Genomic DNA, 16,517 nt, shown 5'->3' with positions numbered 1-16,517 from the left:
TAAGCTTGAAATTTGTCGGGAACTGATATTTTCCTGAAACTTACCTACGTTCTACTGCTGATGACTAAAGAACAGAAAAAGGTAGAAACATCCTGTTTATTTCTGATGAAAGACGCGAGTCTAATGTTTCGTTTGGTAGGTTCCATGTGTATATAACCATAGAACCCAATGTTCTGTGTGCCTTGAAAGATCAGTCCAAATCATCTAAAATGGCCGCTACTGAAGGGGTTGAATTTTGACAAAAGGATGGGATTGAATGAGTTAATAGTTCAACTAAAATAACGTCATTTTTCCTCATAATATTACGTTATTTTGGTGAAATTAATAACTTTTTTCTCTTAATATTTTGACGTAATTTTTGTTAAAATGCTGATTTTTTTTTTTCCTTTTTCCTGTCGGCTGTTTTACTTTTGTGAAATGTTATTTTTAGAATGTGCTGCAGGTCTCTCTCCCCCAGGCTGCACTTTGGACACCCCTCCTTTAAGTGTACGTGTGCAAGTGTCCAAATTGAGACACGGATGGACTAAATGGACCACTGTGATCTGTACTTTCACTTTCACTTTATCTTGCTTGTGTTAAAGGGCCATTGTTTAAAAAGCTCTGATTGCGTAACCTCATCTTTATGATTTGCACTGTCACCCCGTTAGCAAGGATGCTAACAGTACAGGCGCTTTCGTGCTACCTTGCGCCGTGACTTGCTGAATTGCAGCCTTAGCGACTATCGAGTAGCTTAATCAGCCGCTTCGGCATTGAGTGCGGGGTCGCGTGGCCTGCGTGTCCGCCGACTCGCTCCGTACGTCGCTGCATGAGCAGCCATCTTGAATGGACGCCATCTTCTCCTTCTGTGACCTCGGACACGCGTGTTCCACCCAGCAACAGTGCCGCCCCCTCCTCCCCTCTCCTCCCCCCCCACGGTCAGGACAAGGATGATTAGCTTCAGCCCGCTCCCTCCTCGGCCTCTCTCCAACGGATCTGTCCCGCCATCGCTGTCCACGTGTCGCAGTCCTGCCGCCGCGCTTTATGACCTCATTTCCTCCACGCCATCCATCCTCTTCAACGCCTTGGTCTCATCTCTCATCACCTCGTGGCTTTACTCCTTCATTTGACCTCTCTTCCCGCCGATGACCTTCAAGTGCTGCTACAGAGATGCTAACATGCAGCGCTAACAAAACCCAGCATCCTTATTATGACAAAGCTAGCTCAGTGCTTTCACATAACGACTAACAGCGAGCATCCATGCACCGCCTCCCTGAGCAAAAGAGCCCTCGCCATCTATGGAGCTCCCTCAGTGCCCCCCCACCCCCGTGCTTCCGGTTCTGCTTCACCTCCTGCTGATCCAACAGACGACTGGCGTTTGTTTAAGTGTGGATCCCTGGCAGCAGCTGTTATTGACACACGCCATTCACCCGACGTCCTGCGGGAACACGGGTAGACGATGGCCACATGTCAAGAGCGCGGCCCCCCCGCCGGGTCGTGCCACGTGGTATCCGCCCGTTCGCCAATCCTCCTTTCCCGTCAGAGGCGGGGCGAGACGCCGTTCAAGTCCACGGTTGTTTTAAATGTGGCGAAGTACTAAATTCTATTACACAAATACATCTAACTCATTGTCAGATACAGATGCTTGAGATGAAGTTGCCGATACCAACGTAGGCAGCAGCTCCTCCCTCAAAATAATGTGGTGTAATCTCTTACTGCGATGCCACAAATAAATAAGCCATATATTTCCCTATATATGCCATACAAGTTAGAGAAAAAGTGAAAAAAGACAGTGTGTGACTGCCTGAGTGTCATTATCTTTTTATATAAGGGATATCAACAAGGGACATGTTTGTGTGTTTTGGGGGTTTAGGGACCCCCAAAAGGGGGAAACTACATTGTAGAATGAATCTTTGTGTGAACCCCAACTGCAATTCGAAGTTTGAGGTTGTTTTACAGTTGTTCTTTCATAACATGTTTTGCTGACTTCCTTATGTGTGAAGTGCACCCCTTACATGGCACCCCTTCTGGGTCTGCCAAAACCCTAATCCCATAGATCAGGGGTGTCCAAGGTGCAGCCCGCGGCTGTTCTTTTATTTATTGGCCTGCGGCACATTGTAAAAATATAATTTAACAAGAAAACAGCAAAAATGGAAAAATCAGCAATCATTTTATGAGAATCAAGTCAAAATATTAAGAGGAAAAAGTGGCGACCAGCCCAGGGTGTACCCCGCCTCTCCCCCAAAGCCAGCTGGAATAGGCTCCAGCATACCCACCCTCATTAAGTGGCATAGAAAATGAATGAGTGAATGAGTTGTAATCAAGTTTACACACTTTTATGAGAATAACGTAATATTGTGAGGAAAAATAACATCATTCTCGTAGCAAAGTTGAAACGTGACTTTTTAAGTCATAATATTATAAGAAACGATGTTATTTTTCCTCACAATATTACGTTATTCTCATAAAAGTTGTCCATTTTGGAAACTTAGATTGGGGGAAAAGCCCTAATGTTACGAAAATAACGTCAAAATATTACAAGAATAAAGTTTTAATTGTGAGAAGAAAGTTTACAAGAAAGTTGAAAAACTCAACAGCAGAAATGAACAAAACAGCTGTATTTTTCCAAAAATAGTCACAATAATGAGAGAATAAAGTCATTCTAATGAGAAACAAAGGTGCCATTTTACAAGAGCAAACTTCTACTATTGTGAGGAAAAATAATAGTAGCATAGACTTGAAATATTAAACGAAAAATATGTTATGTTATAATATTATGAGAAAAAACAAAACAACTAATAAAGTAATTTGGGGAAAATTAGGATTGGGAAAAGTTTTAATAATACAATATAAAGTCCAAATATTATAGGAATAAAGTCAAAGAAAATTGAAATAGTTGGAAAATTTACAAAAAAAAAAAAACCAAGCAGAAATGGAAAAAACAGCTGCAATTTTAATTAAAGTCAAAATAAAGTCAAAATGTAAAGAGAAAAGTGTCACAAAAACACAATAAACAAGAATAAACAAATTATATTCTGAGGAAAAATAATGTCATTTTAGTAGCAGAGAGTACAAATGTTGAAGAAAAAATAGTTTGTTTTGAAGTCATACTGTATATTATGAGACGCAAACAAAATAAAGTTGTCATTTTGGAAAATTCGGTTGGGGAAAAAGTGATAATATAATCGAAATAAAGACATCCTTTTATGAAAAGAAAATTGGAGGAATATTTTGAATTTTTTTTTTTTTTCTAAACGAGGGGTGTCGGGGTCGTGGATATTAGCCTGTGGTGAATAAACGAAGGCCACAATGAAACTGAATCAAGGCCAGTATGAAAAGGGAGCGTTATAATCCTCATGAAGGCGGGATTAACTGTAAGGCTGCAGGATTATGCCGCATTAGTTTGATCTGCATGCAGCTAATTAGCATGCCAGTCCTGCAGTGCGTGCACATACACTACAACACCCTTCTTTTTTCCCCAAAGTATACGTGAAGGATGAAAAGCATGTGCATAAGTGCTGCAGCTCACGTCTGGCTTTCGGATTAGCACGTCTCACTTTGTTGTTGCCGTTTGTGTCGGACAGCCTGATGAACGACGCCCAGGACTCGAGGAGAAAGTCGAGGACTTTCTCTTCCCTATGTGTGCATTTCATCAAAAGAGCTTGCTGCTTTTTTCTCGTTGTGCTTCTTGGTGACCTACTAAGACCCCTGCTGCATTGTGAGCTGCTAGCCTGCAGCTAAAAAGCTCTTAGAGCAGGTGGAGACGTGCATGCTACTCGTGTGCTACAGGAGATCGTACGATGCACTCAGCAACCCTGCATGCAAACATTTCAGCCGATGATCTTTCCCATCTGCCGAGTTCACAATGTCTCTAAGGCCTTTAATTGTTGAACCTTTGACCCTAGACCACTCAAACGTGTCCCTAGACCGTCCCAAACGTGTGTCCCTAAACCCCAAAACATGCGTCCCTAGCCCCCCCCAAATGTGTCCCTAAACCCCCCAAACATGTGTCCCTAAATCCCCAAATGTGTCTCCCTAGACCCCCCCCCAAACTTGTGTCCCTAGACTCCTCAAAATGTGTCCCTAGACCTCCCAAACGTGTCCCTAGAGCCCACAAATGTGTTTGCTTAGATCCACCAATGATGCGTCTCTAGAGCCCCTCCAAATGTGACACTAGGATTCCCCAAACGTGCGTCCCTAGACCCCCCAATCTTGTGTCCCAAGACTCCCCCAAACATGTGTCCGTAGAACCCTCGAAACGTGTCCCTAGACCTCCCAAACGTGTCTTTAGACGCAAATTAGTTTTCTTAGAAACCCCAAACGTGCGTCCCTAGACCCCCTTCAAAACATGTCTCTAGACTCCCAAATGTGTTTTGTTAGACCCCCCCCCAAAAATATGTCCCTAGACCCCCTCAAATCTATGTCCCTAAACCTTCAAATGTGTGTCCATAAACCCCCTAAACGTGTGCCCCTAGACTTCCTCAAACATGTGTCCCTAGCCCCCCAAACGTTTATCCCTAGACCTTCCAAACATGTGTCCCTAGACTCCCCCAAACGTTTGTCCCTTAACCCCCCCAAACATGTCTCCCTGAACCCCCTCAAATGTGTGTCCCTAACCCCCCCCCCAAACAAGTGTCCATATAACCCTTGAAACGTGTCCCTGGACCCCAATTTTTCTTAGACCCTCCAAATGTATGTCCCAGTACCCCCCAAATGTTTTCCTAGACCCCACAAACGTGTGTCCCTAGAGCCCCCAAATGTGTTTGCTTAGATCCCCCAAAGATGTGTCTCTAGGTCCCCTCCAAATGTGTCACTAGGCTTCCCCAAACGTGTGTCCCTCGACCCCCCAAATGTGTTTTCTTAGAAATCCCAAACATGCGTCCCTAGTCCCCCCAAATGTGTGTCCCTATATCTCCCCAAATGTCTGTCCCTAAGCCCCCCGAACATGCGTCCCTAGACCCCCTCCAAAGGTGTGTTCCTAGACCCCAAAATGTGTATCCCTAAACCCCCTAAACGTGTGTCCCTAGCCTCCCAAAATGTGTCCCTAGCCCCCCATACCGATGGTAAATAAAAGTCATCCAGTGCCTTTCAAACACACCTATTTTTATTCACGTTGTGTGTTTTTACTTTCTATTTAGAAGCGTGTATGTGTGTGTTTGCCCTTCACGCCAAGCACATCATCGCTGTGGCACACACATCAACACACACACACACACACACACACACACAGTAGCTGCTTTGGCTGGCGGCCATGACAGATGGAGGTGTTGGGTTCAGGGGGGTTTCCATGGCAACCAGCAGCAACTTCTCCCCATCAGGAGTGTAGTGTAGTGTTTTGTGTGTGTGTGTGTGTGTGTTTTTATGACTTGTTGTGTTTGCATAACGCGAGTTCGTCGTCGATGGTGGTACTTAGCCCCGCCTGCCCAGGCCCCGCCTTGCGGAGTGTCGTCTCAATCAGGAAGCGACTTAACAGGAAGTGCCAGCCTCTAAAAGCCAATCAGATGCTTAATTGCTCGTTTTCCGGAGCGTTCCTTCGCTTCATCGTTGTTTGGTTGATTATTCCACTGTTTCCAAGACATTCATTTATTTAGTGGCAGTCCAAATGTATTTGTGGCGGGCCACCACTTTGTCACTGTAGTTAGCAAGCATTTAGAAGGATTGTCTTTTTCAAACAAGCGACTTGGCAACAAATCTATCGACTATGATATGAAAGCACATATTGCTCTTCTCAACGAGCTGCGGGTCCTGTTGTTTGGCCCCCAACAGCCCCACCCCCACCTAAAACAGCTACAGGCGGTGCCATCTTGCTTTTCATGTTTTGTGCTCCATAAAAATGCACATGGTTGTGTTTTGTGTTTCAGCGAGCGCAGACGGCTGCAGGTGAACATCGTCAGCCCCATCCAGTGCAGCCTGAACGGCAGGAAGTGCATGGTGGTGGTTGAGCCCAAGATCAACCAATCGCAGCCCGACTTCACCAAGAACCGCTCGGGCTACGTGCTGGCGGTGCCCCACAACTGAAGCTGTGGGGGCACACCCCCCAGCCGGCCGGGAAGGTGATTGACTGTTTTAGTTTAGCTCGTGCGCGCACGGCTGCAGCCGTCTGCCTGCTGTGGGTGGGGTTACTTAATCGTCCAATCACAGCACATGCCAAGTTAGACCCCGCCTCTTATTAGCACTACTGGAAGTCACATTCTTTCATGTTTTTCTTGGTTCATCCTAAATCCAAACACCTTGCTTTGTGCAATATTCATGGCCCAAAACTCCCCTTTGCATTTTTTTATGATGATGGATGATTTCTTTAAGATGGAAGATTAATTTCATTCCAAAATGGAAGATGAATTCCAAGATGGAAAATTAATTACAAATGGACTATTAGTTCCAAAATAGATTAATTATTAGAGCTTCTAATAATTAATACCCAAATAGAATATTGATTCCAAGATGGTAGATTAATGCTGAAATGGGATTAATTTCAAGATTCATTTGAGATCTTCCAAAATGAAATATTCTAAAATATTTAAAATGGAAGAATAATCACAAAATGGAAGATTGATTCCAAGGTGGGAAGATTCATTCTAAAATCTTCTAAAATGGCAGTTTAACCCAAAATGCAAGGTTAATTCCAAGATTGAATTAATTTATTAATTAATTCATGGAAGATTAATCCCAACATGGTAGAATGATCCCAATATGGAAGATTGATTCGAAGGTGGAAGATTTGTTTTAAAATGGAAGACTGATCCCAAAATGCAAGATTATAAAAGTGATTAATTGTAAAATGGAAGATTAATCCCAAAATGGAAGATTGATTCTAAGGTGGAAGATGCATTCGAAATAAGATTAATTATAAAATGGAAGATTAATCCCAAAATGGTTGATTAATCCCAAAATGAAAGATTGATGCGAGGATGGAAGATGAATTCTCAAATGGAGGATTAATCCCAAACTGTAAGATTAATTCCAAGATGTAAGATTAATTTCATGCTTTCTGATGAAGTTATTAGAAGATGTGTGGTGGTGAGTGAAGTTTTGTGTGTTGGGACGTGTTGATCACGTCTACAACAAACCTTTAAGTTAATTTAAGTGGAGAAACAAGCGCGCACACACACACACACACACACACACACACTGAACATGCACATGCACGCCCACCGTAGTGTGCAACTTAATATGACATCGTTACGTCTCTGAGAGATGCTGACATGCTAACACAGTGCAGTTAAGCCAAATGACACGCACACACACACACACACACACAAACGTGCACGTCATGCTGTGTCCCGGGTCCACAAAGTTGAATTTGTCAAAAGTTTCCACAGCGAGCCAAAGGTCAGCGTTGTTAAATGTTTGAGAGCGCTGGAGTCGGTGGTCTGGTTCTGTCGCGATTGTCCACTCCGCGTCTCTGTGCATCCTCCTGAGGCCAAATCAAGAGGGAAGGAGAGGAGGAGGAGGGATGCCAAACTTCCTCCATCCTCCTTTGCTTCCTTGTTTTTGCAAAGGAAACACGTTCATCTCGGGTGTCCAAGGTGCAGCCAGGAGCCCCACAGCTTGTTTTTTATTGGCTCTAAATGGATTATGAAGGAAACATATGATTAGATCATATGACACCAAAGACGATCGTTTCTTGCCAGTCGTTGTGTTTTTTGTGGGATCATTTCTGCCAAGGACATACTTAGTTTTGTCACGCGTGCCATTTGTGTGTCCTCCAAAGTCCCATCACACCCGCTAATTTATTGTCTCTCAATCACTTTGTGCCTCTTTTTATATCCTTGTCGTTTTCTCATCAGGCCTTGATTCATGTCGCCCATCACTTTATCAATAATAAATGTCTTTGCTCTGTTTGCTTTGGATCTACAGTATATGTGTTTGTAAACAGGGCCTTGTCATGTCAGCAATTACTATCATCAAACCACACACACCTCCATCCCCCTGCACGACGTTGTCACGACAACGCCGCCTCCCGCTCTCTTTTAATTGGCCCGTTGGTGACTCGTTAGTCCTGCAGGCTGCCGACCAAGTCACGCCCGGGACGCTGACGGATGGCGAGCGCTTCTTCCGAAAGGAGGATGAGCGTCAGCGCGGGATGCTGACAGAGGAAGAAGGTGAGGTGAGGAGAGGAGAAGAAGAACAGACAGGAAGTGACATAAGCGGACTCGCACTCAAAGCACAATGATGCAGCACAGGGCAAGCCAGTCACAAGTTTGGTACAAAAAACCAAGGTTTGATTGTGCGTGAATCGTCGCCAATCTGCAGCTTCACTCTCATGATTGTAATAAAATATATTCATTAGTAAATCATGCCATGTGCTGCTTCCACTCAGCCTATTTCGTCAACAAAATAACTCAAACTGGACCTATTTTTTGCCTAAATGAAGCGTTTTCAAGCATACCAATGGCTAAATGACGTGAAATACAAATATAAGGCGTTCAGAAGACGCATTCTAAGACAGTATGAGACAATATCGACCACACAAAAACGTATTTAGAAGTTCGGAAACAGGTTTTCCATGTCTTATATCTTATTTTGTCTTATGTCTACTATACTGGGGAATAGGGGTGTTATTTCATGTCTAGAGGGCTCTAATAATGTTAAAAAGAAATGTATTTAGAAGTTCGGAAACGGGTTTTCCATGTCTTATGTCTTATTTTGTCTTATGTCTACTATATTGGGAAATAGGGGTGTTATTTCATGTCTAGAGGGCGCTAATAATGTTTAAAAAAAACATATTTAGAAGTTCGGAAACAGGTTTCCATGTCTTATGTCTTATTTTTTCTTATGTCTACTATATTGGGAAATAGGAGTGTAAAGGTGACTTCAGGGGTGTTATTTCATATTTAGAAGGGTCTAATGTTAAAAAAAACGTATTCAGGAGGTCATAGCCAGGTTTTTTTTATGTCATGTCTTATTTTTTCATATGTGTCCTATATTGGGTAATTATTTGTCAGAGACAAGGAGACAGGAGTGAGTACTTCCTGTCCTGCGCTCTTATTTTGGTGCGCTGCACTTGCTGTGGTGTGTTGCCACAGCTGGCCACAATTGCAATTAGTGGTGTTTAAGAGACCAGCGTCGTCTCAAGTACGCCGCTGGTCCATTGCACTCGTCCTCTTCGCCCGTTCTGTCACATGACGTTCCTCCGACCTGTCGACACCGCCTTTGACTACTAGTGTATGTTTTGTCACAGAGCCTTTTTCTCCTCTGTCGCTTTGTTTGCTTGATTAAAAGACTTTTATTTTCCCACCGCTGCCTGTCTCTGCATACTGGGGGGGTCAAGCTCTCGACAGCTCCACAGCCAGATCCTGACAATAGGAGTGTAAAGGTGACTATTGGGATGCTAGTTCATGTCTAGAGGGCTTAATATTGGTAAGAAAAACATATTTAGAAGGTTGTAAACAGGTTTTCCATGTCTTATGTCTTATTTTTTCTCATGTCTACTATATTGGGGAATAGGGCTGTAAAGGTGACTTCAGGGGTGTTATTTCATGTTTAGAGGGTTCTAATGTTAAAACGTATTTGGAAGTTCATAACCAGGTTTTCTATGTCTTATATGTCTTATTTTCTCTTATGTCTCCTATATTGGGTAATAGGAGTGTAAAGGTGACTATAGAGGTGTTATTTCATGTCTAGAGTGCTCTAAGAATGTTAAAAAAAACATATTTGGAAATTCATAAACAGGCTTTTTATGTCTTATATGTATTATTTTTTTCTTATGTCTACTATATTGTGTAATAGGAGAGTAAAGGTGATTATAGGGGTGTTATTTTATGTCTAGAGGGCTCTAATAATGTTAAAAAGCGTATTTAGAAGGTTGCAAACACGTTTGCTATGCTCTATCTACAAAAATATTCCATTTATAAATAAGGAACCCTACTTGGCGGAATTGTGTGAGCAGAGGAAGTGACATCACACGAGGAGCGTGCATCTGGAACAATCAGTGCATTTTATTTCCTTGTTTTCATCACAGTACAAAAATAAATGAAAATAAGCAGAACCAGGAAATGAAAGCAGGAACAACAACAGCTTTTTTTCATTTTCTGTCTTCAAAAGTGGAACGTTTGACATGAAGTGTCATCAGGTCTCCCCTTGAAACCCCCCACCCCACCCCACCCCGGCATCAGCCAGCACATCACACACACTCTTCTGTACAAACACACACACGCTGCTGTTGTTTAGCTATAAGATCTATGCAACAAGATACACAAAATCATCTTTTTTTTGTCTTAAGTGAGGAAAAAAATGGCACATTTCATGTGAGGGTGGGGGCAGTGACGTCCATCACATTGCACTCACCAAAGTAGGAAATAGAAAGTGAAAAGATGAGACTGGTCATACTGTAAAGTGTCCATATTTACCAGGATGATGGTGGGAATGTTGACTTGTAACTTTAAAGGTCCCATATTTGACCGTTTCAAAGTGCTTTTAGTAAGTACAGCCTGGGAACACGACCTCTGGTGTGCGCGTGTGTGTGTGTAGCTTTAACGCTAAACGGCTGCGTTTGTCCCCAACACGGTGTGTGTCTCCAACAATTTCATCCATGTGTCCAACATAGTACATTCCATATATTGCAAACAGGACGGGACAGGAGGTCACAAACGTTAGCAACACTAGCATAGCGACGAGATGCTAAAGTGCAAACATTACACTTTGGCAGCAACATCATGTTAGGTTAGCCTGTTTACTGACGAAAAACTGAAAACAGCTTCCACGTCTGTAGCCGAATGATAGTTGGCAGGGCTTGATTTTAAGATGTGCAGCAAAGCCTTTTTCTGCTTTTTTTTTTTACAAAGCTGTCTAGCTAGGGGCGTGTCTGAGTATCACGTCCATGAGGAAGGATGTTTTTCCTTCATGACATCATGGAAAAGGCGCAACTTCAAAATCGAGCGTTTGATCAACTCTTCTCCCAAAAGTGGAACAAGTGAGGGATTTTTTTTTTTTTTTTTTAAGATTTTTCTCAGGTTTGGTGCCCATAAACAGTCTAATAATTGGGGCACTGCTCCTTGCAATACTTTTGAGATGTGTAGTGAAGCCTTTTTTTTTTTTTTTTTTTTTTACACAAAGCGGTCTAGCTTGGCCCTCCACCAAGACTGACCTTTGTCATGGACTTTGTTCAGAAGACAGAATTTGTAGGGGCAGCCAAGGCGTTGAGGGGGTCCAGTTTGGGGGCCACGTCTCTGCTATGCCTCATCAGGCTGTGACCTTCAGCGTTTACTGGGGTGGTTAACAGGGGCGTTTACAGGGGCCCCAGGTAGAGGAGTTCAAGTAGTTAAGAGTGAGGGAAGGCTGGAGCGGGAAATCGGTGCAGCGTCTGCAGTAACGCTGAGAGCTGAGCCGGAAGGCAAAGCTCTCAAATTACCGGTCGATCTATGTTGCTAAGTGTGAGGGCGAGGAGCTCTGAGCGGAGCCACTGATTCCTCACATTGAGAGGAGCCAGCGGAGTTGGCTCGGGTATCTACCCTCCTGGACGCCTCCCGGACATGCCCAGCTGAGAGGAGGCCCCCGGAGAAGCCCTAGGACCTGGGCCCTAGGCCTGGGAACACCTCGGTGTCCAACCCTGGTGGAACTGGAAGAGGTGGCCAGAGACCGGGAAGTCTCTGCTGCCCCCGGATAAGCGGATATCCACGAGGAAGGAGATGTTTCCTTCAGGATGTCAGGACACGCATTACTGTTAGCACATCGTTAAAAAGCCACTTTGGCACAATAGGGGACCTTTAAAGGCTAAGAGGATGGGAATTTGGACTTCATCAATTTCAACTTGTTCACACTTGACAGCTTCTCCAGTGATGGATGAAGGATGTAAACGCCTCATTAGCGCACCTTATGAACACTGAAGCTGCTTGTGAGACGCTTGTAGCTGAGGTGATGCTCAGATTTTTCCTGGGAGGGGGGCGTTGGTGAGAGCATCAACGAGAAATCCCTGCCACTCCTCCAGAGTCAATCTTCATCCCCACCAAAGATAAGCGCGTTCGACCAACCAAACGTAGAATGAGCTGCTAAAGCGGTGCGGTGAGTGGACGCGAGAGGCTATGGCACAGTTTCAACATGGCAGCGATGGATCGTGAGCACAGAAGCAGAAGAAGACGTAGCAAAAGGTAAAGCAAGCAGAGCTAAATCGACGTGTTGTTCATTGTCTTAACGCAGGCCAGCAAGTCGAGAGAAGAAGAAGAAAAAGTCCTGCGTGCAGAAACATGACAAAAGATGTTCCAGAAAATGTCAGAAATAAATAAGCCTCCGTCCGCCGGCAGGAGCAAACATCTGGTAACTTGTCGTAGAAGATGGAAAAAAAGAAAGGTGGTCGTCCTCTGACCAAAAGTCCCACAATGCAACACTCCGTCCTCAACAGCGAGCGTCTGGCCCTTGGACGAGTATCGCTGTCTGATTGGCGTCTGTCCCGGCCCGCCTAAAGTCCACTTGAGTCCGCACTGATGGCTTTGTGCCGCGTCTCCATCAGTGCTGCGAGACCACCAGTGCCAGTCAGGCGATGGCCCTCCTGCCAGGGGGACAAAGGACAGAAGGTCAAGTCCACATCCGTGCATTTGAACCTATCCAGCGTGTAAAGGTTGACTAACGGCGGTAAAACTCTCTATAGAACCTGCACAACCAAAGTGCCAGACCGCTCCCCCCCCCCCAGGCCCCATGTTCACCCTCACCGATCCAGTCCGATGAGCAGGCGTCCGCGCTCCTCCTCCTTCTGGCTCTCGTTCTTGAGGTCGGCAAAGACCTGGGTGAAGTAGTGCGGGTCGGAGTTGATCTGTAGCATCTTGGCGCTCATCAGGTCGATGATGGACAGGCAGCGGTCCCAGAAGGCCTCCTTGGAGCTCTCCACCAGGAAGGGCTTGAGGGGGTAGGAGATCTCGTTGCCCATGTAGGAGTAGGACAGGTAGAGGCAGGTGAGGAGCACGGCCTGCAGCTCGTGCTCGCCGGCCACCTCGGAGGAGACCACGTCACGGCACAGCATGTAGACGAAGACCACGTTGGCGGGCGTGATGAAGCCCTGGTCCTGCCAGCCTTGCAGCAGCAGGGAGCGGTCCACGCTGCGCAGCCACAGGACCGGCTCGGTGGGCGACAGGTGCTTGAGGCGGTAGCAGCGCCGGCACAGGAAGTCGCCCAGGCAGCGCAGCAGCTCGCTGGTGGACGCCTGCACGATCACCCTCTTGGGGGTCCCGGGGGCGGCGGCGGGGGCCTTCTTGACGGATGACGTGTCGTTGTTGTTGTTGCTGGAGCCCTTGGTCAGGGCGGGGGTGCTCTGGTCCTGGCCGAAGGAGGCCAGGTTGGCGCAGGACTGCGACTTCTTCAGGTTCTCATTGTTCAGCTGGCTCACGTTGTTTTGGTAGGTTCCGTTGGGCTGCACCTTCTTGGAGCCTTTCTTCTTGGCCGACGCCGCCACGATGCGTTTCCACGGCAACACGCTGATGAGCGAGTGCCGCTTCAGGTTCTTGTCTTTGGCGTTCTTACTGTTCTGCACCGCCGTGTAGTGGCCCACCGTGGCCGGCCCGTCCTCGAACAGGGCCGCCTTGCGGTAGCTGGGCGACAGGGAAAGCACGGTTCCCATGGCGACGGGGGGAGGAAGGGGCTTCTAGAAGGTGCGGGTGGTCCCGGCCTGCTGGCTGCTGCTGTGGGAGGAGACCACGGAGATCTCACAGGAGACCGCGATCGCCTCGTCTGTTTCGCTTGCCTTTTGCTGTCCAGATGGTGGCTGCCGGAAGCAAAGAGAGATCAATAATCTGCAGTCCACTTATTTGACATGGTATAGCATTACGTTCTACTACGGTATATACCATTATTTTACACTTCCACCCATCCACTTTCTACATGCCGCTTGTCCTCACTTGGGTCGCAGGGAATGATTTTACAATTTATGCTTCTTTTGTCATTATTGTACAATGTAGACAATTACTAAATGACATTGTACATACGCTTAATTGACATTTTATACGTTTATTTTACACTTAAGTCACACTATATACAATTATTTACAATATTGATGTTCTATGCTCCTATTTTTTGCCTATTTTACATTTTACACATTTTACATTATATACTTGCTTATTTTACAATATATGCAAATACCACATTACATGGTATATATTTACTTTATATTATATACACTTATTTTTTGCTTATTGTACAATATGTACAATTACTACATTGCACATTATAGACTCATTTTACACTTATTTTACAATATATACACTATTTTACACTTTTTTACATTATATAGACCCATTTTTTGCTGACTTTACAATATATGCAATTACTGCAATACATTGTATCTACTTTTTACACTTATTTTACTATATATACTATTATGGTACAATAGTATATAATTTTACACTTATTTACATTATATAAACCTATTTTTGCTTATTTTACATCATATTTAAACTTTTTTTTACATTATATACTTAGTTTTTGCTTGTTGCCCAATCTATAGAATGACTACATTACATTGTATATACATTTATTTTACACTTGTTTTACGTTACATCTATTTATTTTACACTTACTTCACACCACATACAATTATTTTACCATATTGACAATCTATTCTTATTTTTGCTTATTTTACACTATATACCTTTACCACTTTACTCATTGTATGTACTTATTTCACACTTTCACACTATTTCAAAACAATTTTTTAAAATGTTATACACGCTTGTGTACAGACGTATTTTACACTCATTTGACAATATACACAATGACTATAGTACGTTGTAGACACTTATTGTACAGTATCTGCAATTATTTGACATTACAGTATACAATTGAAATGATATACACGTATTTGATGTTATAGACACTTGTTGCTTATTTTACAATATATATGTATATACTAACATTTTTCCCATATGTGAACTAAATATTTGACATGAAGTAGTTATTTTACATTTGAATATACTTATTTGACATGTTTTTTTACATGATATACAATAGAGCATCACTTTACGTTATGTACATGCACGTATTCAACTCTTACTCTACATTTTATAGTTCTATAGCTGCTACTTTGTATCATACACACGAAATGTTTCACGCGATATGATATTGTTAAAGGTTTTGATTGGTATCGACTGATTGGACACACACACACACACACACACACACACACACACACCTCGCAGCAGGTACAGTAAATAAGATGATCACAAAAGTGTGCTGCTCCTGCGCTGTAAAAAAAAAAAAAAAAGAAAGAAAGAAACGAGCGCACGAGCTTATCTATTTGCCACTCATTAACGTTTCATGAGGACAGATCCATATTTTATGGGCACTGGCTGATGACTGAATCATGCACCATCACTAAAATGGATGCCTTCAGTGTCAACAGACTTTACAAAAAAACAACCGATGTTGCATTGAGGTGCTTGTAGAAGTCAGTGATTTAAGATGGAGGTGCCTCATACAGTATGTGGCTCTCTAATCTGACGACATGTTGTCCTCCTCACTGCGGCAGCGCGATGCGAAGGCTCATGCACGAGCCCGCCGAGCCGAACCCCCGGCCCACCACCTTGCATCACTTCGCCACCGTCGTTTGCAAAAGAAATGCACATTTCAGCCCCCCCAGCGGCGACTTTAAAGCTCGTTTTGTCTCATTTTTTCGTGGGAATTCTGGGTCAGGGATGCTCTCCGTGGTGCTGAAGCTGAGCTCGTGGCGTCGAAGCGCGGGCTATTTATAACCTGTGTGCACAATGGAGCTAAAAACAAAATGTGATCATGAATCAAACCCGTTCGTGCATGCTCACATTTTGCATCTAACATCATCGGACTGATATAATCGGGACAAATGTTGCCAAGGTGAAAATAACCTTACCAGATGTCCAAACGACTGCGCCTGGTGATGAAGAGGAGCTTCTTCACGCTCATAGAAGGCGACTAGCGAGCATCTCGGTTGCTTTCAAGAGAATAAATCCGATGAAGAGAGAGGGGGGAAAAGCGGTGGATGTGCGCAAGCGATGGCGGACACTGGCGGCTGAGAGGACGCTGGGATGAGGATGTGCTCCTCCCGGTCCTCCAGGTCGTGAATCGGGGGGCTGATGTTGTGCAATGTGCTGTGCGGTGTTGTGCAGTGATGGCGCTTACTGGCGCAAAGGCGGTGGTCTGGCGCCTCTCTGCGCTGCTCTTGCTGCATGCAACTCCACCTGCAGCCGCTCGGAGGACGAGTGAAGGATTCGTGCGCGGCTTGAGCTTTCGCCAGCACCTGAACGCACCAAGCGCGTCTATTTGCGACCCTGTGATTGGAGGACGCGCCACTTTGACCCAATTTGAGGCACACTGACACCAATCCATCCTCCCTGCGGCCAAATCAATAGCGAATGTGCTCATTGGGTGTTTGAGGTGAGATCATTTGGCGTGTGACATCGGCAAAGAAAACAAGAGCGTTTTCTTGAATTTGAATTAGCCTGATATTGACACGAATAACACGATATCAATGCAATTAGTCGTCATGAAACAACATGAATGACATTATAAATATCAAATGATACATGTTAAAAAGTATGGACAGTTGACAAGTGAAAAATGACACGAAAAATACATATATTTCCACT

The 16,517-nt window shown here is 44.4% G+C and overlaps 2 protein-coding genes across 5 annotated transcripts in view; one reads left to right on the top strand and one right to left on the bottom strand.

Moving 5' to 3' along the window:
- The window catches only part of myo1d (myosin 1D), a 70,179-nt gene extending 60,888 nt beyond the window's left edge, over positions 1-9,291 (top strand). For 2 of the 3 annotated variants that reach the window (XM_054768500.1, XM_054768497.1), the window contains one exon: positions 5,838-7,817. In XM_054768500.1, the coding sequence (XP_054624475.1) occupies positions 5,838-5,994 (157 nt within the window). In that variant the 3' untranslated portion in view covers positions 5,995-7,817. Of the gene's footprint in view, positions 1-5,837; positions 7,818-7,973 lie in introns of those variants that run through there. The other variant, XM_054768498.1, reaches the window with a different exon arrangement.
- Positions 9,292-9,894: 603 nt separating this feature from the next.
- On the bottom strand, positions 9,895-16,178 carry cdk5r1b (cyclin-dependent kinase 5, regulatory subunit 1b (p35)). Of its 2 annotated transcripts, XM_054768506.1 has the most exons (3): positions 15,782-16,172; positions 12,621-13,666; positions 9,895-12,460 (listed from the first exon to the last, which is right to left on the bottom strand). In XM_054768506.1, the coding sequence occupies exons 2-3, from the start codon at positions 13,520-13,522 to the stop codon at positions 12,445-12,447; spliced, it is 918 nt and encodes a 305-aa protein (XP_054624481.1). In that variant the 5' UTR covers positions 13,523-13,666; positions 15,782-16,172; the 3' UTR covers positions 9,895-12,444. The 2 variants fall into 2 exon arrangements, with proteins under 2 accessions (XP_054624481.1, XP_054624482.1); XM_054768507.1 differs by lacking the exon at positions 9,895-12,460 and having other exon boundaries at positions 12,617-13,666; positions 15,782-16,178.
- Between the last annotated feature and the right edge of the window lie 339 nt (positions 16,179-16,517).

This window comes from Dunckerocampus dactyliophorus, chromosome 2 (genome assembly GCF_027744805.1).
Source record: "Dunckerocampus dactyliophorus isolate RoL2022-P2 chromosome 2, RoL_Ddac_1.1, whole genome shotgun sequence".
Lineage (NCBI taxonomy): Eukaryota > Metazoa > Chordata > Actinopteri > Syngnathiformes > Syngnathidae > Dunckerocampus > Dunckerocampus dactyliophorus.
The sequence above is the reverse complement of the archived record's forward strand: the minus strand, read 5'-3'. Positions and strand labels throughout refer to the sequence as shown.